Here is a 26,704-nt window from a genome sequence, read left to right on the forward strand (position 1 = left end):
CAGTCTGACTGGATCTCTCCTCTAGTATCTAACAGCCTGACTGGGTCTCTCCTCTAGTATCTAACAGTCTGACTGGGTCTCTCCTCTAGTATCTAACAGCATGACTGGGTCTCTCCTCTAGTATCTAACAGTCTGACTGGGTCTCTCCTCTAGTCTCTAACAGCATGACTGGGTCTCTCCTCTAGTCTCTAACAGCCTGACTGGGTCTCTCCTCTAGTCTCTAACAGTCTGACTGGGTCTCTCCTCTAGTATCTAACAGTCTGACTGGGTCTCTCCTCTAGTATCTAACAGTCTGACTGGGTCTCTCCTCTAGTATCTAACAGTCTGACTGGGTCTCTCCTCTAGTCTCTAACAGTCTGACTGGGTCTCTCCTCTAGTATCTAACAGTCTGACTGGGTCTCTCCTCTAGTATCTAACAGTCTGACTGGGTCTCTCCTCTAGTATCTAACAGTCTGACTGGGTCTCTCCTCTAGTATCTAACAGTCTGACTGGGTCTCTCCTCTAGTATCTAACAGCATGACTGGGTCTCTCCTCTAGTATCTAACAGCCTGACTGGGTCTCTCCTCTAGTATCTAACAGTCTGACTGGGTCTCTCCTCTAGTCTCTAACAGCATGACTGGGTCTCTCCTCTAGTATCTAACAGTCTGACTGGGTCTCTCCTCTAGTATCTAACAGTCTGACTGGATCTCTCCTCTAGTATCTAACAGTCTGACTGGGTCTCTCCTCTAGTCTCTAACAGTCTGACTGGGTCTCTCCTCTAGTCTCTAACAGCATGACTGGGTCTCTCCTCTAGTATCTAACAGTCTGACTGGATCTCTCCTCTAGTATCTAACAGTCTGACTGGGTCTCTCCTCTAGTCTCTAACAGCATGACTGGGTCTCTCCTCTAGTATCTAACAGCCTGACTGGGTCTCTCCTCTAGTATCTAACAGTCTGACTGGATCTCTCCTCTAGTATCTAACAGCCTGACTGGGTCTCTCCTCTAGTATCTAACAGTCTGACTGGGTCTCTCCTCTAGTATCTAACAGTCTGACTGGGTCTCTCCTCTAGTATCTAACAGTCTGACTGGGTCTCTCCTCTAGTCTCTAACAGCATGACTGGGTCTCTCCTCTAGTCTCTAACAGCCTGACTGGGTCTCTCCTCTAGTCTCTAACAGTCTGACTGGGTCTCTCCTCTAGTATCTAACAGTCTGACTGGGTCTCTCCTCTAGTATCTAACAGTCTGACTGGGTCTCTCCTCTAGTATCTAACAGTCTGACTGGGTCTCTCCTCTAGTCTATAACAGTCTGACTGGGTCTCTCCTCTAGTATCTAACAGTCTGACTGGGTCTCTCCTCTAGTATCTAACAGTCTGACTGGGTCTCTCCTCTAGTATCTAACAGTCTGACTGGGTCTCTCCTCTAGTATCTAACAGTCTGACTGGGTCTCTCCTCTAGTATCTAACAGTCTGACTGGGTCTCTCCTCTAGTATCTAACAGCATGACTGGGTCTCTCCTCTAGTATCTAACAGTCTGACTGGGTCTCTCCTCTAGTATCTAACAGTCTGACTGGGTCTCTCCTCTAGTATCTAACAGTCTGACTGGGTCTCTCCTCTAGTATCTAACAGTCTGACTGGGTCTCTCCTCTAGTCTCTAACAGTCTGACTGGGTCTCTCCTCTAGTATCTAACAGTCTGACTGGGTCTCTCCTCTAGTATCTAACAGTCTGACTGGGTCTCTCCTCTAGTATCTAACAGTCTGACTGGGTCTCTCCTCTAGTATCTAACAGTCTGACTGGGTCTCTCCTCTAGTATCTAACAGTCTGACTGGGTCTCTCCTCTAGTATCTAACAGCATGACTGGGTCTCTCCTCTAGTATCTAACAGTCTGACTGGGTCTCTCCTCTAGTATCTAACAGTCTGACTGGGTCTCTCCTCTAGTATCTAACAGTCTGACTGGGTCTCTCCTCTAGTATCTAACAGTCTGACTGGGTCTCTCCTCTAGTATCTAACAGTCTGACTGGGTCTCTCCTCTAGTATCTAACAGCCTGACTGGGTCTCTCCTCTAGTATCTAACAGTCTGACTGGGTCTCTCCTCTAGTATCTAACAGCCTGACTGGGTCTCTCCTCTAGTATCTAACAGTCTGACTGGGTCTCTCCTCTAGTATCTAACAGCCTGACTGGATCTCTCCTCTAGTATCTAACAGTCTGACTGGGTCTCTCCTCTAGTATCTAACAGTCTGACTGGGTCTCTCCTCTAGTATCTAACAGTCTGACTGGGTCTCTCCTCTAGTCTCTAACAGTCTGACTGGGTCTCTCCTCTAGTATCTAACAGCCTGACTGGATCTCTCCTATAGTATCTAACAGTCTGACTGGGTCTCTCCTCTAGTATCTAACAGTCTGACTGGGTCTCTCCTCTAGTCTCTAACAGTCTGACTGGGTCGCTCCTCTAGTCTCTAACAGCCTGACTGGGTCTCTCCTCTAGTATCTAACAGTCTGACTGGGTCTCTCCTCTAGTATCTAACAGTCTGACTGGGTCTCTCCTCTAGTATCTAACAGTCTGACTGGGTCTCTCCTCTAGTATCTAACAGCCTGACTGGGTCTCTCCTCTAGTATCTAACAGTCTGACTGGGTCTCTCCTCTAGTATCTAACAGTCTGACTGGGTCTCTCCTCTAGTATCTAACAGTCTGACTGGGTCTCTCCTCTAGTATCTAACAGTCTGACTGGGTCTCTCCTCTAGTATCTAACAGTCTGACTGGGTCTCTCCTCTAGTATCTAACAGTCTGACTGGGTCTCTCCTCTAGTATCTAACAGTCTGACTGGGTCTCTCCTCTAGTATCTAACAGTCTGACTGGGTCTCTCCTCTAGTATCTAACAGTCTGACTGGGTCTCTCCTCTAGTATCTAACAGTCTGACTAGGTCTCTCCTCTAGTATCTAACAGTCTGACTGGGTCTCTCCTCTAGTATCTAACAGTCTGACTGGGTCTCTCCTCTAGTATCTAACAGCCTGACTGGGTCTCTCCTCTAGTATATAACAGTCTGACTGGGTCTCTCCTCTAGTATATAACAGTCTGACTGGGTCTCTCCTCTAGTATCTAACAGTCTGACTGGGTCTCTCCTCTAGTATCTAACAGTCTGACTGGGTCTCTCCTCTAGTATCTAACAGTCTGACTGGGTCTCTCCTCTAGTATCTAACAGTCTGACTGGGTCTCTCCTCTAGTATCTAACAGTCTGACTGGGTCTCTCCTCTAGTATCTAACAGTCTGACTGGGTCGCTCCTCTAGTATCTAACAGTCTGACTGGGTCTCTCCTCTAGTATCTAACAGTCTGACTGGGTCTCTCCTCTAGTATCTAACAGTCTGACTGGGTCTCTCCTCTAATATCTAACAGTCTGACTGGGTCTCTCCTCTAGTATCTAACAGTCTGACTGTGTCTCTCCTCTAGTATCTAACAGTCTGACTGGGTCTCTCCTCTAGTATCTAACAGTCTGACTGGGTCTCTCCTCTAGTATCTAACAGTCTGACTGGGTCTCTCCTCTAGTATCTAACAGTCGGACTGGGTCTCTCCTCTAGTATCTAACAGTCTGACTGGGTCTCTCCTCTAGTATCTAACAGTCTGACTGGGTCTCTCCTCTAGTATCTAACAGTCCGACTGGGTCTCTCCTCTAGTATCTAACAGTCTGACTGGGTCTCTCCTCTAGTATCTAACAGTCTGACTGGGTCTCTCCTCTAGTATCTAACAGCCTGACTGGGTCTCTCCTCTAGTATCTAACAGTCTGACTGGGTCTCTCCTCTAGTATCTAACAGTCTGACTGGGTCTCTCCTCTAGTATCTAACAGTCTGACTGGGTCTCTCCTCTAGTATCTAACAGTCTGACTGGGTCACTCCTCTAGTATCTAACAGTCTGACTGGGTCTCTCCTCTAGTATCTAACAGTCTGACTGGGTCTCTCCTCTAGTATCTAACAGTCTGACTGGGTCTCTCCTCTAGTATCTAACAGTCTGACTGGGTCTCTCCTCTAGTATCTAACAGTCTGACTGGGTCTCTCCTCTAGTATCTAACAGTCTGACTAGGTCTCTCCTCTAGTATCTAACAGTCTGACTGGGTCTCTCCTCTAGTATCTAACAGTCTGACTGGGTCTCTCCTCTAGTATCTAACAGTCTGACTGGGTCTCTCCTCTAGTATATAACAGTCTGACTGGGTCTCTCCTCTAGTATATAACAGTCTGACTGGGTCTCTCCTCTAGTATCTAACAGTCTGACTGGGTCTCTCCTCTAGTATCTAACAGTCTGACTGGGTCTCTCCTCTAGTATCTAACAGTCTGACTGGGTCTCTCCTCTAGTATCTAACAGTCTGACTGGGTCTCTCCTCTAGTATCTAACAGTCTGACTGGGTCTCTCCTCTAGTATCTAACAGTCTGACTGGGTCGCTCCTCTAGTATCTAACAGTCTGACTGGGTCTCTCCTCTAGTATCTAACAGTCTGACTGGGTCTCTCCTCTAGTATCTAACAGCATGACTGGGTCTCTCCTCTAATATCTAACAGTCTGACTGGGTCTCTCCTCTAGTATCTAACAGTCTGACTGTGTCTCTCCTCTAGTATCTAACAGTCTGACTGGGTCTCTCCTCTAGTATCTAACAGTCTGACTGGGTCTCTCCTCTAGTATCTAACAGTCTGACTGGGTCTCTCCTCTAGTATCTAACAGTCGGACTGGGTCTCTCCTCTAGTATCTAACAGTCTGACTGGGTCTCTCCTCTAGTATCTAACAGTCTGACTGGGTCTCTCCTCTAGTATCTAACAGTCCGACTGGGTCTCTCCTCTAGTATCTAACAGTCTGACTGGGTCTCTCCTCTAGTATCTAACAGTCTGACTGGGTCTCTCCTCTAGTATCTAACACCCTGACTGGGTCTCTCCTCTAGTATCTAACAGCCTGACTGGGTCTCTCCTCTAGTATCTAACAGCCTGACTGGGTCTCTCCTCTAGTATCTAACAGTCTGACTGGATCTCTCCTCTAGTATCTAACAGTCTGACTGGGTCTCTCCTCTAGTATATAACAGTCTGACTGGGTCTCTCCTCTAGTATCTAACAGTCTGACTGGGTCTCTCCTCTAGTATCTAACAGTCTGACTGGGTCTCTCCTCTAGTATCTAACAGTCTGACTGGGTCTCTCCTCTAGTATCTAACAGTCTGGCTGGGTCTCTCCTCTAGTATCTAACAGTCTGACTGGGTCTCTCCTCTAGTATCTAACAGTCTGACTGGGTCTCTCCTCTAGTATCTAACAGCCTGACTGGGTCTCTCCTCTAGTATCTAACAGCATGACTGGGTCTCTCCTCTAGTATCTAACAGTCTGACTGGGTCTCTCCTCTAGTATCTAACAGTCTGACTAGGTCTCTCCTCTAGTATCTAACAGTCTGACTGGGTCTCTCCTCTAGTATCTAACAGTCTGACTGGGTCTCTCCTCTAGTATCTAACAGTCTGACTGGGTCTCTCCTCTAGTATCTAACAGTCTGACTAGGTCTCTCCTCTAGTATCTAACAGTCTGACTGGGTCTCTCCTCTAGTATCTAACAGTCTGACTGGGTCTCTCCTCTAGTATCTAACAGTCTGACTGGGTCTCTCCTCTAGTATCTAACAGTCTGACTAGGTCTCTCCTCTAGTATCTAACAGTCTGACTGGGTCTCTCCTCTAGTATCTAACAGTCTGACTGGGTCTCTCCTCTAGTCTCTAACAGTCTGACTGGGTCTCTCCTCTAGTTTCTAACAGCCTGACTGGGTCTCTCCTCTAGTATCTAACAGTCTGACTGGGTCTCTCCTCTAGTATCTAACAGTCTGACTGGGTCTCTCCTCTAGTATCTAACAGTCTGACTGGGTCTCTCCTCTAGTATCTAACAGTCTGACTGGGTCTCTCCTCTAGTATCTAACAGTCTGACTGGGTCTCTCCTCTAGTATCTAACAGCCTGACTGGGTCTCTCCTCTAGTATCTAACAGCCTGACTGGGTCTCTCCTCTAGTATCTAACAGTCTGACTGGGTCTCTCCTCTAGTATCTAACAGTCTGACTGGGTCTCTCCTCTAGTATCTAACAGCCTGACTGGGTCTCTCCTCTAGTATCTAACAGTCTGACTGGGTCTCTCCTCTAGTATCTAACAGTCTGACTGGGTCTCTCCTCTAGTATCTAACAGCCTGACTGGGTCTCTCCTCTAGTATCTAACAGTCTGACTGGGTCTCTCCTCTAGTATCTAACAGTCTGACTGGGTCTCTCCTCTAGTATCTAACAGCATGACTGGGTCTCTCCTCTAGTATCTAAGAGTCTGACTGGGTCTCTCCTCTAGTATCTAACAGTCTGACTGGGTCTCTCCTCTAGTATCTAACAGTCTGACTGGATCTCTCCTCTAGTATCTAACAGTCTGACTGGGTCTCTCCTCTAGTATCTAACAGCATGACTGGGTCTCTCCTCTAGTATCTAACAGTCTGACTGGGTCTCTCCTCTAGTATCTAACAGCCTGACTGGGTCTCTCCTCTAGTATCTAACAGCATGACTGGGTCTCTCCTCTAGTATCTAACAGTCTGACTGGGTCTCTCCTCTAGTATCTAACAGTCTGACTGGGTCTCTCCTCTAGTATCTAACAGCCTGACTGGGTCTCTCCTCTAGTATCTAACAGCATGACTGGGTCTCTCCTCTAGTATCTAACAGTCTGACTGGGTCTCTCCTCTAGTATCTAACAGTCTGACTGGATCTCTCCTCTAGTATCTAACAGTCTGACTGGGTCTCTCCTCTAGTATCTAACAGCCTGACTGGGTCTCTCCTCTAGTATCTAACAGTCTGACTGGGTCTCTCCTCTAGTATCTAACAGTCTGACTGGGTCTCTCCTCTAGTATCTAACAGTCTGACTGGGTCTCTCCTCTAGTATCTAACAGCCTGACTGGGTCTCTCCTCTAGTATCTAACAGTCTGACTGGGTCTCTCCTCTAGTATCTAACAGTCTGACTGGGTCTCTCCTCTAGTATCTAACAGTCTGACTGGGTCTCTCCTCTAGTATCTAACAGTCTGACTGGGTCTCTCCTCTAGTATCTAACAGTCTGACTGGGTCTCTCCTCTAGTATATAACAGTCTGACTGGGTCTCTCCTCTAGTATCTAACAGTCTGACTGGGTCTCTCCTCTAGTATCTAACAGTCTGACTGGGTCTCTCCTCTAGTATCTAACAGTCTGACTGGGTCTCTCCTCTAGTATCTAACAGTCTGACTGGGTCTCTCCTCTAGTATCTAACAGCCTGACTGGGTCTCTCCTCTAGTATCTAACAGTCTGACTGGGTCTCTCCTCTAGTATCTAACAGTCTGACTGGGTCTCTCCTCTAGTATCTAACAGTCTGACTGGGTCTCTCCTCTAGTATCTAACAGTCTGACTGGGTCTCTCCTCTAGTATCTAACAGTCTGACTGGGTCTCTCCTCTAGTATCTAACAGTCTGACTGGGTCTCTCCTCTAGTATCTAACAGCCTGACTGGGTCTCTCCTCTAGTATCTAACAGTCTGACTGGGTCTCTCCTCTAGTATCTAACAGTCTGACTGGGTCTCTCCTCTAGTATCTAACAGTCTGACTGGGTCTCTCCTCTAGTATCTAACAGTCTGACTGGGTCTCTCCTCTAGTATCTAACAGTCTGACTGGGTCTCTCCTCTAGTATATAACAGTCTGACTGGGTCTCTCCTCTAGTATCTAACAGTCTGACTGGGTCTCTCCTCTAGTATCTAACAGTCTGACTGGGTCTCTCCTCTAGTATCTAACAGCCTGACTGGGTCTCTCCTCTAGTATCTAACAGCCTGACTGGGTCTCTCCTCTAGTATCTAACAGTCTGACAGTTGGGCAAAAAAGTATTTAGTCAGCCACCAATTGTGCAAGTTCTCCCACTTAAAAAGATGAGAGAGGCCTGTAATTCATAGGTACACTTCAACTATGACAGACAAAATGAAAAAAAAAAATCCAGAAAATCACATTGTAGGATTTTTAATGAATTTATTTGCAAATGATGGTGGAAAATAAGTATTTGGTCAATAACAAAAGTTTATCTCAATACTTTGTTATATACCCTTTGTTGGCAATGACAGAGGTCAAACGTTTTCTGTAAGTCTTCACAAGGTTTTCACACACTGTTGCTGGTATTTTGGCCCATTCCTCAATGCAGATCTCCTCTAGAGCAGTGATGTTTTGGGGCTGTTGCTGGGCAACAGGGACTTTCAACTCCCTCCAAAGATTTTCTATGGGGTTGAGATCTGGAGACTGGCTAGGCCACTCCAGGACCTTGAAATGCTTCTTACGAAGCCACTCCTTCGTTGCATGGGCGGTGTGTTTGGGATCATTGTCATGCTGAAAGACCCAGCCACGTTTCATCTTCAATGGCCTTGCTGATGGAAGGAGGTTTTCACTCAAAATCTCACGATACATGGCCCCATTCATTCTGTCCTTTACACAGATCAGTCGTCCTGGTCCCTTTGCAGAAAAGCAGCCCCAAAGCATGATGTTTCCATCCCCATGCTTCACAGTAGGTATGGTGTTCTTTGGATGCAACTCAGCATTCTTTGTCCTCCAAACATGACGAGTTGAGTTTTTACCAAAAAGTTATATTTTGGTTTCATCTGACCATATGACATTCTCACAATCTTCTTCTGGATCGTCTAAATGCTCTCTAGCAAACTTCAGACGGGCCTGGACATGTACTGGCTTAAGAAGGGGGACACGTCTGGCACTGCAGGATTTGAGTCCCTGGCGGCGTAGTGTGTTACTGATGGTAGGCTTTGTTACTTTGGTCCCAGCTCTCTGCAGGTCATTCACTAGGTCCCCCCGTGTGGTTCTGGGATTTTTGCTCACCGTTCTTGTGATCATTTTGACCCCACGGGGTGAGATCTTGCGTGGAGCCCCAGATTGAGGGAGATTATCAGTGGTCTTGTATGTCTTCCATTTCCTAATAATTGCTCCCACAGTTGATTTCTTCAAACCAAGCTGCTTACCTATTGCAGATTCAGTCTTCCCAGCCTGGTGCAGGTCTACAATTTTGTTTCTGGTGTCCTTTGACAGCTCTTTGGTCTTGGCCATAGTGGAGTTTGGAGTGTGACTGTTTGAGGTTGTGGACAGGTGTCTTTTATACTGATAACAAGTTCAAACAGGTGCCATTAATACAGGTAACGAGTGGAGGACAGAGGAGCCTCTTAAAGAAGAAGTTACAGGTCTGTGAGAGACAGAAATCTTGCTTGTTTGTAGGTGACCAAATACTTATTTTCCACCATAATTTGCAAATAAATTCATTAAAAATCCTACAATGTGATTTTCTGGATATTTTTCTCATTTTGTCTGTCATAGTTGAAGTGTACCTATGGTGAAAATTACAGGCCTCTCTCATCTTTTTAAGTGGGAGAACTTGCACAATTGGTGGCTGACTAAATACAAAAAAGTATTTAGCCCCTTGAATTGAATTGAATTGAGAGAGAGAGAGAGAGAGAGAGAGAGAGAGAGAGAGAGAGAGAGAGAGAGAGAGAGAGAGAGAGAGAGAGAGAGAGAGAGAGAGAGAGAGAGAGAGAGAGAGAGAGAGAGAGAGAGAGAGAGAGAGAGAGAGAGAGAGAGAGAGAGAGAGCGAGAGCGAGAGCGAGAGCGAGAGCGAGAGAGATCCAAAATGGGGATATGTGGAGAAATCACTTTGCAAACCTCTACAGCAATATAACAAAGAGCCCAGAACAAAAAGATATACAAGAAAAATTACAAATCCTTGAATTAGCAGTCAAAGACTATCAGAATCCTGTGGATACCCCAATTACAGAAGAAGAATTATTGGAAAAAATATGCAATCTCCAACCCAAAAAGGCCTGTGGTGCTGATGGGATTTTAAATGAAATGATCAAATATACAGACCACAAATTCAAATTGGCTATACTCAAACTCTTCAACATTATCCTCACTGCAGGTATTTTCCCCGATATTTGGAACCAGGGACTGATCACACCAATCTATAAAAATGGAGACAAATTTGACCCAAATAATTACAGAGGAATATGCGTTAACAGCAACTTGGGGAAAATTCTCTGCAGTATTATAAATAGCAGACTACATCATTTCCTTGACGAACACAACGTCCTGAGCAGAAGCCAGATTGGATTTCTAAAAAATTATCGTACAACAGACCACATTTACACCCTCCACACTCTAATTGATAAACAAGTTAACCAAAACAAAGGCAAAATCTACTCGTGTTTTGTAGATTTCAAGAAAGCATTTGATTCAATTTGGCACGAAGGTCTTTTTTATAAACTAATAGAAAGTGGTATTGGAGGGAAAACATATGATTTTATTAAATCAATGTACACTAAAAACAAATGTGCGGTTAAAATTGGCAACAAGCAAACAGACTTCTTCTCTCAGGGGCGGGGAGTGAAACAGGGCTGCCCAATAAGTCCAACATTATTTAACATCTACATGAATGAATTGGCAAAAACATTAGAAGAATCGACAGCACCTGGTATCACCCTACACAACACTGAAATCAAGTGTCTGCTGTACGCAGATGACCTGGTGCTGCTGTCTCCCACTAAAGAGGGGTTACAGCAACACCTAGATCATCTTCACAGGTTCTGTCAGACTTGGGCTCTGACCGTTAACCTAAAAAAAACAAATATAATGATATTCCAAAAAAGGTCCGGAAATAAGGATGACAAATATAAATTCTATTTGGACACAGTTCTATTAGAACACACCAAAAACTACACATATCTAGGACTAAATATCAGCAACACAGGTAGCTTTCACATGGCTGTGAATGAGCTGAGAGACAAAGCAAGAAGAGCATTCTATGCCATTAAAAGGAACATCAAAATTGAAATTCCAATTAGAATCTGGCTCAAAATTTTTCAATCAGTTATAGAACCAATTGCTCTATATGGCAGTGAAGTATGGGGTCCACTCTCTAATAATGAATTTACTAAATGGGACAAACATCCAATTGAAGTATTGCATGCAGAGTTTTGCAAGACTGTATTGCAAGTACAAAGAAAAACTCCAAATAACGCATGTAGGGCAGAATTGGGCCAATATCCCCTCCTCATTCGAATAGAAAAAAGAGCCATCAAATTTTACAACCATCTAAAAACAAGTGACCCTAAAACATTCCATCACACAGCTCTACAATGTCAAGAGATGAAACCAGAGAAGAGTCCCCTCAGCCAGCTGGTTCTGAGGCTCAGTTCACCAACCCAAACCAACCCCATAGAGCCTCGGGACAGCCCTCAGAAAATCTGGCCCAACCAAATCATCACAAAACAAAAATAAAAATATATAACCTATTGGAAAGACACCACAAAAAATCTAAGTAAACTTCAATGCTATTTGGCTCTAAACAGACAGTACATGGTGGCAGACTATCTGACCACTGTGACTGATAGAAAACTGAGGAAAACATTGACTAGGTACAGACTCAGTGAGCACAGTCTGGCTATAGAGACCGGTCGTCACAGACAAACCTGGCTGCCCAGGGAGGACAGGCTGTGCTCACTCTGCTCCAGGGGAGAGGTAGAGACAGAAGTGCATTTCCTACTACACTGTGACAAATACTCAGACCTAAGAGCATATTTCTTTCCCAAAATTATAATTCAATACAAAGAATTTGAAACTATAAAAGATGAAGAAAAATTCAAATATTTGTTGGGTGAAAAGCCAAAATGTGCAGTTTTGGCAGCCAAATATGTGTCCTCCTGCCACAGCCTGAGGGACAGCCAGTGAAAAATGCAAAGTAATGTTGATAATATTTCCCATTTAGCTTAGTTTTGTTTTGTCTTTCGTACCAGGTCATGTGTCTTCTCAGTCATGTTGACACTGGTCTACTACTGTTGCTTTAATGTATTGTTGTTCTGATTAATATTGTTGTTGTAGCTGTTATTAATGGTAATCCCATGTCCACTACTACTATTATTATTACTGTTAGTCCCACCATTTATTTATATATAAATATATATATATTTTGCATATCACAGTGATATGCTGATAGGTCTAGGTCTGTCTGAGAGAGCAAGCATTTTAGAGCAATGTTCTGACAGAGAGAAGGTGTTGCTGGGTAGGCTAGGGAGCTGGACCGGGGCATCCAACTGAGTGCCTGTCAATATTCAGCAGTCAGGACCTCAGTGAAGTAATTTAAGTCAACAGTCAGGGAGCAGCAGGGGAAGCTGAGTTCTGACAGTTGAGGGTTGAAGGGTGATGATTGGGGTTTAGTGTTGTCATAAGCACAGGAACTAGTTGGGAAACATCCCGAGGGGTCTCTCTATCCTCATACAGCTTGGAGACTTAAAATGACTTACATATTTAAGGAGCATGACCCAGACAGTGGGAACACAGAGACAGTGGGAACACAGTAATTGCTGGGTGATGTTTATGATATTGGGTGATGTTTATTATATTATTGATATGGATGTGAGGGTGGTCAGTGTTTGTCTAAGTCTGTCTGTCTGTCTGTCTGTCTGTCTGTCTGTCTGTCTGTCTGTCTGTCTGTCTGTCTGTCTGTCTGTCTGTCTGTCTGTCTGTCTGTCTGTCTGTCTGTCTGTCTGTCTCTCGGTCTGTCTGTCTGCCTGGCCCTCAGCGTCTGGCTAATCCACTCAAAGCCTAATGGCAGAAAAAACACCACTCTACCTTTTCACCAGGATCTCCAGCTCCCCCTGACGTACCGATCAGGCCCGCTGGACCCTGCAGATGGGAGAGAGATGAAATGGAAAGAGGCAATATAAAGAGATGAGAGAGATGGGAGAGAGATAGAGAGAGGGAGAAAGGGGGAGAGGAGAGAGAGAGAGCGAGAAAGAGAGCGAGAAAGAGAGCAAGAGAAAGAGATGAGAAAGATGGGAGAGAGGAGAGATAGAAAGAGAAGAGAGAGAGAAGGGGGAGAGGAGAGAGAGTGAGAGTGAGAGAAAGAGAGAGCGAGAGATAGAAAGAGCAGAGAGAGAGAAGGAGAAAGGGGAGAGGAGAGAGAGAGCGAGAGCGAGAGCGAGAGCGAGAAAGAGCAGAGAGAGAGAAGGAGAAAGGGGAGAGGAGAGAGAGTGAGAGAGAAAGAAGCGAGAGCGAGAGCGAGAAAGAGCAGAGAGAGAGAAGGAGAAAGGGGAGAGGAGAGAGAGAGAGTGGTCAATAGCATACACACGTCAGGGTAAAGTACGTCTATGAGGGGAGAGATGATCCCCACCCATCAGACAGTTCTTTTCAACCTGTTTTGACAGCAGGAATGCAGGGGGTCATAGATGACTGTGTATTGGTGATGTAAGGATGGGGTAAGTAGTGGCATCACATGCTTTATAAAGGAAATGACATGAAGGAACCATGAAGGAACCAAGGGGAAATTCCCTCAATGAAAGTTGAACACATTAAACTGAACAATGTAATTATCACATGCAATGTTTCATGTTACTAAAAAAGTAATGAGGCAATGAAATGTATGTCAAAATGCTAATTTTGTGTTGTATGAACAAGGCAATAAAAACATACATTCCTTTCCCAGTATTCACAAGCCATAGTCCTAGGCTATTTACTGCTGTAGGTAAAGAAATGAGGTCACACATGGTATAGTATTTGGGGGCCATATTCTGTGTGTGTCTCTCACACTATAGTATACGTTTTGCCCAGCAGCAGTATTCTAAAGTATGGGACCTTTGTTTGCTTCATATACAGTACACTCTTGTATCCATGTACGGTATTTACCTGACTGTAGTGTGTTATCCCAACCAATCCGGTGTAAATACAGTATACTGATGAATCCATCCATTTAACCTGGGCTGATTCTATTTTTTACATGTTTTATTTAACCTTTATTTAAACAGGCTACCAATTAAGAAACAAGTACTATTTACATTGACTGCTTGGCAAGAGGCAAGAGGCCTCCTGTGGGGACGGGCTGGGATAAAAAATACAATAAACATTTAAGACAAAACAGACAGAAGACACTGGCAACAGCACAAATACAACAGCAAACTAATAGTGGATGTGTGTGAAGTGACGCAACATGCTTCCTTACATAACGCAACACAAACTAGAGGCATCAGGTGACAACTAGAAACAACTACATATCTCAACAACCTGTTCATCTATTTGTAAGTTGGCTTGGAGGGAATACTCAACACCAGGGGGCTGAGTAATGAAATTACATTTTTCCATGCTCGTTTCTAATTTTCGGGACTCTTAGCAAACAATGTAATTGTACACAGTGTTCTGCCACCCAGCTCTGTGTAGCAGGCCTGCAGCAGCAGAGTTCTAGTCCAGCTGGAAGAGCCATCTAACATCCCACTGACCTTCGCCAGACACGTGTGGACCTCTTGCTAACGAAGAGAACACTGGCTAATGTAAATATCAGAAAAAACATGGAGAATAATCCCTTCCAGATCAGTCATCTGGATAAAGGGCTGAGGTTTGGCCCAGCGCCAGAGTCTATGGCGAGGAGAGGAGCTGCATCTCTTGACCCCAGTGCATCCTGAAATGGGTAGTTAGAGGCTGGTGAAAACATGTCCCAAGTTTGCCAAACCCAGTGTGGTCACTGTGGTTGTCTTACGTTGTAGGAGGCAAATTTGCAATATGTATTTCATTCTTGTACGAGAGATGTATTTAATTATTGTACAAGAGATGTACTGTACTTAGATGTGTTATGTGTTTTGGTGGCTAAATTTCTTGCCTCTTTCTTCACAGTCTACTTTCTATCTTTCCCAATCATGTCATAGTTACTCAACAAGGGGTGTGTTTGACAGAGACAGGCCACATTTGGAGACTGTTAGCGGTAGACTGCAGAGCTCAAGTCTGAGAGGAGGGTTGTATAGAGTGGGGATGGGGACAGACAGAGAGGAGGGTTGTATAGAGTGGGGATGGGGACAGACAGAGAGGAGGGTTGTATAGAGTGGGGATGGGGACAGACAGAGAGGAGGGTTGTATAGAGTGGGGATGGGGACAGACAGAGAGGAGGGTTGTATAGAGTGGGGATGGGGACAGACAGAGAGGAGGGTTGTATAGAGTGGGGATGGGGACACACAGAGAGGAGGGTTGTATAGAGTGGGGATGGGGACAGACAGAGAGGAGGGTTGTATAGAGTGGGGATGGGGCAGACAGAGAGGAGGGCTGTATAGAGTGGGAATGGGGACAGACAGAGAGGAGGGCTGTATAGAGTGGGGATGGGGACAGACAGAGAGGAGGGTTGTATAGAGTGGGGACGGGGACAGACAGAGAGGAGGGTTGTATAGAGTGGGAATGGGTACAGACAGAGAGGAGGGCTGTATAGAGTGGGAATGGGGACAGACAGAGAGGAGGGCTGTATAGAGTGGGGATGGGGACAGACAGAGAGGAGGGTTGTATAGAGTGGGGATGGGGACAGACAGAGAAGAGGGTTGTATAGAGTGGGGATGGGGACAGACAGAGAGGAGGGTTGTATAGAGTGGGGATGGGGACAGACAGAGAGGAGGGTTGTATAGAGTGGGGATGGGGACAGACAGAGAGGAGGGTTGTATAGAGTGGGGATGGGGACACACAGAAAGGAGGGTTGTATAGAGTGGGGATGGGGACAGACAGAGAGGAGGGTTGTATAGAGTGGGGATGGGGGCAGAAAGAGAGGAGGGCTGTATAGAGTGGGAATGGGGACAGACAGAGAGGAGGGCTGTATAGAGTGGGGATGGGGACAGACAGAGAGGAGGGTTGTATAGAGTGGGGACGGGGACAGACAGAGAGGATGGTTGTATAGAGTGGGAACGGGGACAGACAGAGAGGAGGGCTGTATAGAGTGGGAATGGGGACAGACAGAGAGGAGGGCTGTATAGAGTGGGGATGGGGACAGACAGAGAGGAGGGTTGTATAGAGTGGGGATGGGGACAGACAGAGAGGAGGGTTGTATAGAGTTGGGATGGGGACAGACAGAGAGGAGGGCTGTATAGAGTGGGGATGGGGACAGACAGAGAGGAGGGTTGTATAGAGTGGGGATGGGGACAGACAGAGAGGAGGGTTGTATAGAGTGGGGATGGGGACAGACAGAGAGGAGGGCTGTATAGAGTGGGGATGGGGACAGACAGAGAGGAGGGTTGTATAGAGTGGGGATGGGGACAGACAGAGAGGAGGGTTGTATAGAGTGGGGATGGGGACAGACAGAGAGGAGGGTTGTATAGAGTGGGGATGGGGACAGACAGAGAGGAGGGTTGTATAGAGTGGGGATGGGGACAGACAGAGAGGGTGGCTGTATAGAGTGGGGATGGGGACAGACAGAGAGGAGGGCTGTATAGAATGGGAATGGGTACAGAGAGAGAGGAGGGTTGTATAGAGTGGGGATGGGGACAGACAGAGAGGAGGGTTGTATAGAGTGGGGATGGGGCCAGACAGAGAGGAGGGTTGTATAGAGTGGGGATGGGGACAGACAGAGAGGAGGGTTGTATAGAGTTGGGATGGGGACAGACAGAGAGGAGGGTTGTATAGAGTGGGGATGGGGACAGACAGAGAGTATGGCTGTACAGAGTGGGGATGGGGACAAACAGAGAGGAGGGTTGTATAGAGTGGGGATGGGGACAGACAGAGAGTATGGCTGTATAGAATGGGGATGGGGACAGACAGAGAGGAGGGTTGTATAGAGTGGGGATGGGGACAGACAGAGAGGAGGGTTGTATAGAGTGGGGATGGGGACAGACAGAGAGTATGGCTGTATAGAATGGGGATGGGGACAGACAGAGAAGAGGGCTGTATAGAGTGGGGATGGGGACAGACAGAGAGTATGGCTGTATAGAATGGGGATGGGGACAGACAGAGAGGAGGGTTGTATAGAGTGGGGATGGGGACAGACAGAGAGGAGGGTTGTATAGAGTGGGGATGGGGGCAGACAGAGAGGAGGGTTGTATAGAGTGGGGATGGGGACAGACAGAGAGGAGGGTTGTATAGAGTGGGGATGGGGACAGACAGAGAGGAGGGTTGTATAGAATGGGGATGGGGACACACAGAGAGGAGGGTTGTATAGAGTGGGAATGGGGACAGACAGAGAGGGTGGCTGTATAGAGTGGGGATGGGGACAGACAGAGAGGAGGGCTGTATAGAATGGGAATGGGGACAGACAGAGAGGAGGGTTGTATAGAGTGGGGATGGGGACAGACAGAGAGGAAGGTTGTATAGAGTGGGAATGGGGACAGACAGAGAGGAGGGTTGTATAGAGTGGGGATGGGGACAGACAGAGAGGAGGGCTGTATAGAATGGGGATGGGGACAGACAGAGAGGAGGGCTGTATAGAGTGGGGATGGGGACAGACAGAGAGTATGGCTGTATAGAATGGGGATGGGGACAGACAGAGAGGAGGGTTGTATAGAGTGGGGATGGGGACAGACAGAGAGGAGGGCTGTATAGAGTGGGGATGGGGACAGACAGAGAGGAGGGTTGTATAGAGTGGGGATGGGGACAGACAGAGAGTATGGCTGTACAGAGTGGGGATGGGGACAGACAGAGAGGAGGGCTGTATAGAGTGGGGATGGGGACAGACAGAGAGTATGGCTGTACAGAGTGGGGATGGGGACAGACAGAGAGGAGGGCTGTATAGAGTGGGAATGGGGACAGACAGAGAGGAGGGTTGTATAGAGTGGGTATGGGGACAGACAGAGAGTATGGCTGTATAGAGTGGGGATGGGGACAGACAGAGAGGAGGGCTGTATAGAGTGGGGATGGGGACAGACAGAGAGGAGGGTTGTATAGAGTGGGGATGGGGACAGACAGAGAGGAGGGTTGTATAGAATGGGGATGGGGACACACAGAGAGGAGGGTTGTATAGAGTGGGAATGGGGACAGACAGAGAGGGTGGCTGTATAGAGTGGGGATGGGGACAGACAGAGAGGAGGGCTGTATAGAATGGGAATGGGGACAGACAGAGAGGAGGGTTGTATAGAGTGGGGATGGGGACAGACAGAGAGGAAGGTTGTATAGAGTGGGAATGGGGACAGACAGAGAGGAGGGTTGTATAGAGTGGGGATGGGGACAGACAGAGAGGAGGGCTGTATAGAGTGGGAATGGGGACAGACAGAGAGGAGGGTTGTATAGAGTTGGGATGGGGACAGACAGAGAGGAGGGCTGTATAGAGTGGGGATGGGGACAGACAGAGAGGAGGGTTGTATAGAGTGGGGATGGGGACAGACAGAGAGGAGGGTTGTATAGAGTGGGGATGGGGACAGACAGAGAGGAGGGCTGTATAGAGTGGGGATGGGGACAGACAGAGAGGATGGCTGTATAGAGTGGGGATGGGGACAGACAGAGAGGAGGGTTGTATAGAGTGGGGATGGGGACAGACAGAGAGTATGGCTGTATAGAATGGGGATGGGGACAGACAGAGAGGAGGGTTGTATAGAGTGGGGATGGGGACAGACAGAGAGGAGGGTTGTATAGAGTGGGGATGAGGGCAGACAGAGAGGAGGGTTGTATAGAGTGGGGATGGGGACAGACAGAGAGGAGGGTTGTATAGAGTGGGGATGGGGACAGACAGAGAGGAGGGTTGTATAGAATGGGGATGGGGACACACAGAGAGGAGGGTTGTATAGAGTGGGAATGGGGACAGACAGAGAGGGTGGCTGTATAGAGTGGGGATGGGGACAGACAGAGAGGAGGGCTGTATAGAATGGGAATGGGGACAGACAGAGAGGAGGGTTGTATAGAGTGGGGATGGGGACAGACAGAGAGGAAGGTTGTATAGAGTGGGAATGGGGACAGACAGAGAGGAGGGTTGTATAGAGTGGGGATGGGGACAGACAGAGAGGAGGGCTGTATAGAATGGGGATGGGGACAGACAGAGAGGAGGGCTGTATAGAGTGGGGATGGGGACAGACAGAGAGTATGGCTGTATAGAATGGGGATGGGGACAGACAGAGAGGAGGGTTGTATAGAGTGGGTATGGGGACAGACAGAGAGTATGGCTGTATAGAGTGGGGATGGGGACAGACAGAGAGGAGGGCTGTATAGAGTGGGGATGGGGACAGACAGAGAGGAGGGTTGTATAGAGTGGGGATGGGGACAGACAGAGAGTATGGCTGTACAGAGTGGGGATGGGGACAGACAGAGAGGAGGGCTGTATAGAGTGGGGATGGGGACAGACAGAGAGTATGGCTGTACAGAGTGGGGATGGGGACAGACAGAGAGGAGGGCTGTATAGAGTGGGAATGGGGACAGACAGAGAGGAGGGTTGTATAGAGTGGGTATGGGGACAGACAGAGAGTATGGCTGTATAGAGTGGGGATGGGGACAGACAGAGAGGAGGGCTGTATAGAGTGGGGATGGGGACAGACAGAGAGGAGGGTTGTATAGAGTGGGGATGGGGACAGACAGAGAGGAGGGTTGTATAGAATGGGGATGGGGACACACAGAGAGGAGGGTTGTATAGAGTGGGAATGGGGACAGACAGAGAGGGTGGCTGTATAGAGTGGGGATGGGGACAGACAGAGAGGAGGGCTGTATAGAATGGGAATGGGGACAGACAGAGAGGAGGGTTGTATAGAGTGGGGATGGGGACAGACAGAGAGGAAGGTTGTATAGAGTGGGAATGGGGACAGACAGAGAGGAGGGTTGTATAGAGTGGGGATGGGGACAGACAGAGAGGAGGGCTGTATAGAGTGGGAATGGGGACAGACAGAGAGGAGGGTTGTATAGAGTTGGGATGGGGACAGACAGAGAGGAGGGCTGTATAGAGTGGGGATGGGGACAGACAGAGAGGAGGGTTGTATAGAGTGGGGATGGGGACAGACAGAGAGGAGGGTTGTATAGAGTGGGGATGGGGACAGACAGAGAGGAGGGCTGTATAGAGTGGGGATGGGGACAGACAGAGAGGATGGCTGTATAGAGTGGGGATGGGGACAGACAGAGAGGAGGGTTGTATAGAGTGGGGATGGGGACAGACAGAGAGGAGGGTTGTATAGAGTGGGGATGGGGACAGACAGAGAGGAGGGCTGTATAGAGTGGGGATGGGGACAGACAGAGAGGAGGGTTGTATAGAGTGGGAATGGGGACAAACAGAGAGGAGGGTTGTATAGAGTGGGGATGGGGACAGACAGAGAGGAGGGCTGTATAGAGTGGGGATGGGGACAGACAGAGAGGAGGGTTGTATAGAGTGGGTATGGGGACAGACAGAGAGTATGGCTGTATAGAGTGGGGATGGGGACAGACAGAGAGGAGGGCTGTATAGAGTGGGGATGGGGACAGACAGAGAGGAGGGTTGTATAGAGTGGGGATGGGGACAGACAGAGAGTATGGCTGTACAGAGTGGGGATGGGGACAGACAGAGAGGAGGGCTGTATAGAGTGGGGATGGGGACAGACAGAGAGTATGGCTGTACAGAGTGGGGATGGGGACAGACAGAGAGGAGGGCTGTATAGAGTGGGAATGGGGACAGACAGAGAGGAGGGTTGTATAGAGTGGGTATGGGGACAGACAGAGAGTATGGCTGTATAGAGTGGGGATGGGGACAGACAGAGAGGAGGGCTGTATAGAGTGGGGATGGGGACAGACAGAGAGGAGGGTTGTATAGAGTGGGGATGGGGACAGACAGAGAGTATGGCTGTACAGAGTGGGGATGGGGACAAACAGAGAGGAGGGTTGTATAGAGTGGGGATGGGGACAGACAGAGAGTATGGCTGTATAGAATGGGGATGGGGACAGACAGAGAGGAGGGTTGTATAGAGTGGGGATGGGGACAGACAGAGAGGAGGGCTGTATAGAGTGGGGATGGGGACAGACAGAGAGGAGGGTTGTATAGAGTGGGTATGGGGACAGACAGAGAGTATGGCTGTATAGAGTGGGGATGGGGACAGACAGAGAGGATGGCTGTATAGAGTGGGGATGGGGACAGACAGAGAGGAGGGTTGTATAGAGTGGGGATGGGGACAGACAGAGAGTATGGCTGTACAGAGTGGGGATGGGGACAGACAGAGAGGAGGGCTGTATAGAGTGGGGATGGGGACAGACAGAGAGTATGGCTGTACAGAGTGGGGATGGGGACAGACAGAGAGGAGGGCTGTATAGAGTGGGAATGGGGACAGACAGAGAGGAGGGTTGTATAGAGTGGGTATGGGGACAGACAGAGAGTATGGCTGTATAGAGTGGGGATGGGGACAGACAGAGAGGAGGGCTGTATAGAGTGGGGATGGGGACAGACAGATAGGAGGGTTGTATAGAGTGGGGATGGGGACAGACAGAGAGTATGGCTGTACAGAGTGGGGATGGGGACAGACAGAGAGGAGGGCTGTATAGAGTGGGGATGGGGACAGACAGAGAGTATGGCTGTATAGAATGGGGATGGGGACAGACAGAGAGGAGGGTTGTATAGAGTGGGGATGGGGACAGACAGAGAGGATGGCTGTATAGAGTGGGAATGGGGACAGACAGAGAGGATGGCTGTATAGAGTGGGGATGGGGACAGACAGAGAGGAGGGTTGTATAGAGTGGGGATGGGGACAGACAGAGAGGAGGGCTGTATAGAGTGGGGATGGGGACAGACAGAGAGGGTGGCTGTATAGAGTGGGGATGGGGACAGACAGAGAGGAGGGTTGTATAGAGTGGGGATGGGGACAGACAGAGAGGGTGGCTGTATAGAGTGGGGATGGGGACAGACAGAGAGGAGGGTTGTATAGAGTGGGAATGGGGACACACAGGGAGTATGGCTGTATAGAGTGGGGATGGGGACAGACAGAGAGGAGGGTTGTATAGAGTGGGGATGGGGACAGACAGAGAGGGTGGCTGTATAGAGTGTGTATGGGGACAGACAGAGAGGAGGGTTGTATAGAGTGGGGATGGGGACAGACAGAGAGGAGGGTTGTATAGAGTGGGGATGGGGACAGACAGAGAGGAGGGCTGTATAGAGTGGGAATGGGGACAGACAGAGAAGAGGGCTGTATAGAGTGGGGATGGGGACAGACAGAGAGGAGGGCTGTATAGAGTGGGGATGGGGACAGACAGAGAGGAGGGCTGTATAGAGTGGGGATGGGGACAGACAGAGAGGAGGGCTGTATAGAGTGGGGATGGGGACAGACAGAGAGGGGGGCTGTATAGAGTGGGGATGGGGACAGACAGAGAGGAGGGCTGTATAGAGTGGGGATGGGGACAGACAGAGAGGAGGGTTGTATAGAGTGGGGATGGGGACAGACAGAGAGGAGGGCTGTATAGAGTGGGGATGGGGACAGACAGAGAGGAGGGTTGTATAGAGTGGGGATGGGGACAGACAGAGAGGAGGGCTGTATAGAGTGGGGATGGGGACAGACAGAGAGGAGGGTTGTATAGAGTGGGGATGGGGACAGACAGAGAGGATGGTTGTATAGAGTGGGGATGGGGACAGACAGAGAGGATGGTTGTATAGAGTGGGGATGGGGACAGACAGAGAGGATGGTTGTATAGAGTGGGGATGGGGACAGACAGATAGGATGGTTGTATAGAGTGGGGATGGGGACAGACAGAGAGGAGGGTTGTATAGAGTGGGGATGGGGACAGACAGAGAGGAGGGTTGTATAGAGTGGGAATGGGGACAGACAGAGAGGATGGCTGTATAGAGTGGGGATGGGGACAGACAGAGAGGATGGCTGTATAGAGTGGGAATGGGGACAGACAGAGAGGATGGCTGTATAGAGTGGGGATGGGGACAGACAGAGAGGAGGGTTGTATAGAGTGGGGATGGGGACAGACAGAGAGGGTGGCTGTATAGAGTGGGTATGGGGACAGACAGAGAGGAGGGTTGTATAGAGTGGGGATGGGGACAGACAGAGAGGAGGGTTGTATAGAGTGGGAATGGGGACAGACAGAGAGGAGGGCTGTATAGAGTGGGGATGGGGACAGACAGAGAGGAGGGCTGTATAGAGTGGGGATGGGGACAGACAGAGAGGATGGCTGTATAGAGTGGGAATGGGGACAGACAGAGAGGAGGGCTGTATAGAGTGGGGATGGGGACAGACAGAGAGGAGGGCTGTATAGAGTGGGGATGGGGACAGACAGAGAGGAGGGCTGTATAGAGTGGGGATGGGGACAGACAGAGAGGAGGGTTGTATAGAGTGGGAATGGGGACAGACAGAGAGGATGGCTGTATAGAGTGGGGATGGGGACAGACAGAGAGGATGGCTGTATAGAGTGGGGATGGGGACAGACAGAGAGGAGGGCTGTATAGAGTGGGGATGGGGACAGACAGAGAGGAGGGTTGTATAGAGTGGGGATGGGGACAGACAGAGAGGAGGGTTGTATAGAGTGGGGATGGGGACAGACAGAGAGGAGGGCTGTATAGAGTGGGGATGGGGACAGACAGAGAGGAGGGTTGTATAGAGTGGGAATGGGGACAGACAAAGAGGAGGGTTGTATAGAGTGGGGATGGGGACAGACAGAGAGGAGGGCTGTATAGAGTGGGGATGGGGACAGACAGAGAGGAGGGCTGTATAGAGCTGGAATGGGGACAGACAGAGAGGAGGGTTGTATAGAGTGGGGATGGGGACAGACAGAGAGGAGGGCTGTATAGAGTGGGGATGGGGACAGACAGAGAGGAGGGCTGTATAGAGTGGGGATGGGGACAGACAGAGAGGAGGGTTGTATAGAGTGGGGATGGGGACAGACAGAGAGGAGGGCTGTATAGAGTGGGGATGGGGACAGACAGAGAGGAGGGCTGTATAGAGTGGGGATGGGGACAGACAGAGAGGAGGGTTGTATAGAGTGGGGATGGGGACAGACAGAGAGGAGGATTGTATAGAGTGGGGAGCCAAGGATCAGACGTCACTTCTGGACTGCATTAATTAGAAACGGGACAGGAGGAAGAGGGGGAAGGAGGAGGAGAGGAAGGGGGAGGAGGAGGAGGAGGAGAAGAAGAGAAGGAGGAGGAGAGGAAGAAGGGGAGGAGGAGCAGAGGAAGGAGTGGATGAGGAGGTAGGAAAAAATGTTGGTAATTTGTTGCTAAACAGAGAGGATGCTGGGGCTGGGGCTGGGGCTGGGCCAATATGGCCAGAGGTGTGAAAGACGCTGCAGTGCTGCACTGGTTCCTCTAAATAGTTCTGTGTGAAAGATGAGCATTTCTGTGTGAGGAACACTTCAGTGTGTGGCTGGAAGTCCTAAACATCCACAGCTGGTACAAACCAGACATCTACATTCCTATCTGTTCTAATCTATATAATAAACAACATACATCTACATTCCTGTCTGTTCTAATCTATATAATAAACAACATACATCTACATTCCTGTCTGTTCTAATCTATATAATAAACAACATACATCTACATTCCTGTCTGTTCTAATCTATATAATAAACAACATACATCTATATTCCTGTCTGTTCTAATCTATATAATAAACAACATACATCTACATTCCTGTCTGTTCTAATCTATATAATAAACAACATACATCTACATTCCTGTCTGTTCTAATCTATATAATAAACAACATACATCTACATTCCTGTCTGTTCTAATCTATATAATAAACAACATACATCTACATTCCTGTCTGTTCTAATCTATATAATAAACAACATACATCTACATTCCTGTCTGTTCTAATCTATATAATAAACAACATACATCTACATTCCTGTCTGTTCTAATCTATATAATTAACAACATACATTTGCAATACCTGACACTTTCATCCTTACAGTACATAAAGCCAGCTTATGAAAACATAGTAGCCAACCGCAAAAAACATAGCCCCAGTATGGTATAAGCCTTAGCATAGCCCCAGGCATGCAGACAGCTAAGATTTACAGTTGGACTGTAATGGCTGTGAGTAGAGACAGAGGCAGGCAGCTGGGAGTCATGGGAACTCTAGTGACTCCCGATGCACACAAAATACCTTAAATGTGGCATGAAGTGGGACAACATGGTATTCTGTATCATTTAACAGGAAACTAGGCTTTCTTCAGATGGGGCTTGGAGAGTTTTAGAGCTCCATCTGCAGCGATCTGCTTTATTAGGTGTGTGTGTGTCTGCAGCGATCTGCTTTCTCAGGTGTGTGTGTGTCTGCAGCGATCTGCTTTCTCAGGTGTGTGTGTGTCTGCAGCGATCTGCTTTCTCAGGTGTGTGTGTGTCTGCAGCGATCTGCTTTCTCAGGTGTGTGTGTGTCTGCAGTGATCTGCTTTCTCAGGTGTGTGTGTGTGTCTGCAGCGATCTGCTTTCTCAGGTGTGTGTGTGTGTCTGCAGCGATCTGCTTTCTCAGGTGTGTGTGTCTGCAGTGATCTGCTTTCTCAGGTGTGTGTGTGTCTGCAGCGATCTGCTTTCTCAGGTGTGTGTGTGTGTCTGCAGTGATCTGCTTTCTCAGGTGTGTTTGTGTCTGCAGCGATCTGCTTTTCTCAGGTGTGTGTGTGTGTCTGCAGCGATCTGCTTTCTCAGGTGTGTGTGTGTGTGTCTGCAGCGATCTGCTTTCTCAGGTGTGTGTGTGTGTGTCTGCAGCGATCTGCTTTCTCAGGTGTGTGTGTGTCTGCAGCGATCTGCTTTCTCAGGTGTGTGTGTGTCTGCAGCGATCTGCTTTCTCAGGTGTGTGTGTGTCTGCAGCAATCTGCTTTCTCAGGTGTGTGTGTGTATACAGCAGTCTGCTTTCTCAGCCCTGGGTCAGACATGTCTGAGTGGAGGTTACAAGAAGAGCAGAGCAGTCAGGGAGTGAGACTGATATCACCATAGTAAGTACTATAGAAGAGAATTAAGACATTCTCTCTGTTGTCATGTGCTACTAGTCTCTCGCTCTTCCTCTCTCCATCTCTCTCTTCGGCCCAGGTGAACCTGAAGTATCATGTGTTTCAGAGCAAACCGCAAACCTGTCAATGCCCTCAGCAGCGATTCAATTTAGAGGCATTTCATCTTTTTATTGTGGGTCACCCTAAAATGGAACACTTGACGGGCCAATCTAATTTGGCCCCAAAAAAATACAGCTGATCATATTATAAAAACTCCCAGTAAATGATTGGTTCCAATGCTTTACTGGCAACATGTTGCAGTAAGTGCTCTCTAGGTGACACAACAAAGCCTTAGTGAACACATTGAACACGTTCAGCCAGGAACCTCCTGACCAGGGCTAACCTGCAGTTAGCCAACCCATCGGCAGTCTCTCTCAGACCCTCCAGATTAGATTTATTTGGAAAGTGATGTAATGACGTTCATTAGAGGCTCCATGTGTTTCCAAGCTGAGGTCTTTTTTTTTTACATGGAGCCTGAGGCTCTTCATTGGCTTCAAAGGGGTCCTAGCTAGATACAGTCTGTGGTAAATGGTTAATCCCTTTCATGTGTGCTCTCCTACGCAACACAGAGGCTGTGTCCCAAATGGCACCACATTCCCTATATTGTGCCCATAGGGCTCTGCTCAGAATTAGTGTACTATGTAGGAAATAGGGAGCCATTTGGAGGTCCTATTCAGTGGCTGTGGCTTCCACAGTGCACACAATCCAAATACTAGCATTCAGGGACCTGACGAACACAGAGAGGCATAAGGCATTAAGATGTGACATGCATGAGAGGGTTGTGTGTGGATTTCTTGCATTGGAAAACATGTTGCTGCTTTTGTGTTGGGTGTCAAAAGACTGTGTGGACCAAAAAACAACAAAGACAGACTTTTGAAACGTTGCAGTTTTGCAGTTAATTAGACCAATCCAAAGTAATAGTATTATTCCACAGATGTTTTAGAAAACTAGTCGGGCCACTGATGTTGTTCCATTACTAGTAGAGCCATGACTTGTTATTGATGAATGAACATAGATGATCATAGATCATTCTCATCTGGATCGTCATTGTTTATTTTCTT

The 26,704-nt window shown here is 48.0% G+C and overlaps 1 protein-coding gene across 2 annotated transcripts in view; it reads right to left on the bottom strand.

Annotated features, from left to right (window-relative positions):
* LOC139541501 (collagen alpha-1(XXIV) chain-like) overlaps positions 1-26,704 on the bottom strand; it is a 316,499-nt gene that overhangs the window by 192,954 nt on the left and 96,841 nt on the right. For both annotated transcript variants that reach the window (XM_071346202.1, XM_071346201.1), the window contains exon 25: positions 12,621-12,674. In XM_071346202.1, coding sequence (XP_071202303.1) covers positions 12,621-12,674 — 54 coding nt within the window. The remainder of the gene's footprint in view (positions 1-12,620; positions 12,675-26,704) is intronic.

This window comes from Salvelinus alpinus, chromosome 16, assembly GCF_045679555.1.
Source record: "Salvelinus alpinus chromosome 16, SLU_Salpinus.1, whole genome shotgun sequence".
In the NCBI taxonomy this organism is placed as follows: domain Eukaryota; kingdom Metazoa; phylum Chordata; class Actinopteri; order Salmoniformes; family Salmonidae; genus Salvelinus; species Salvelinus alpinus.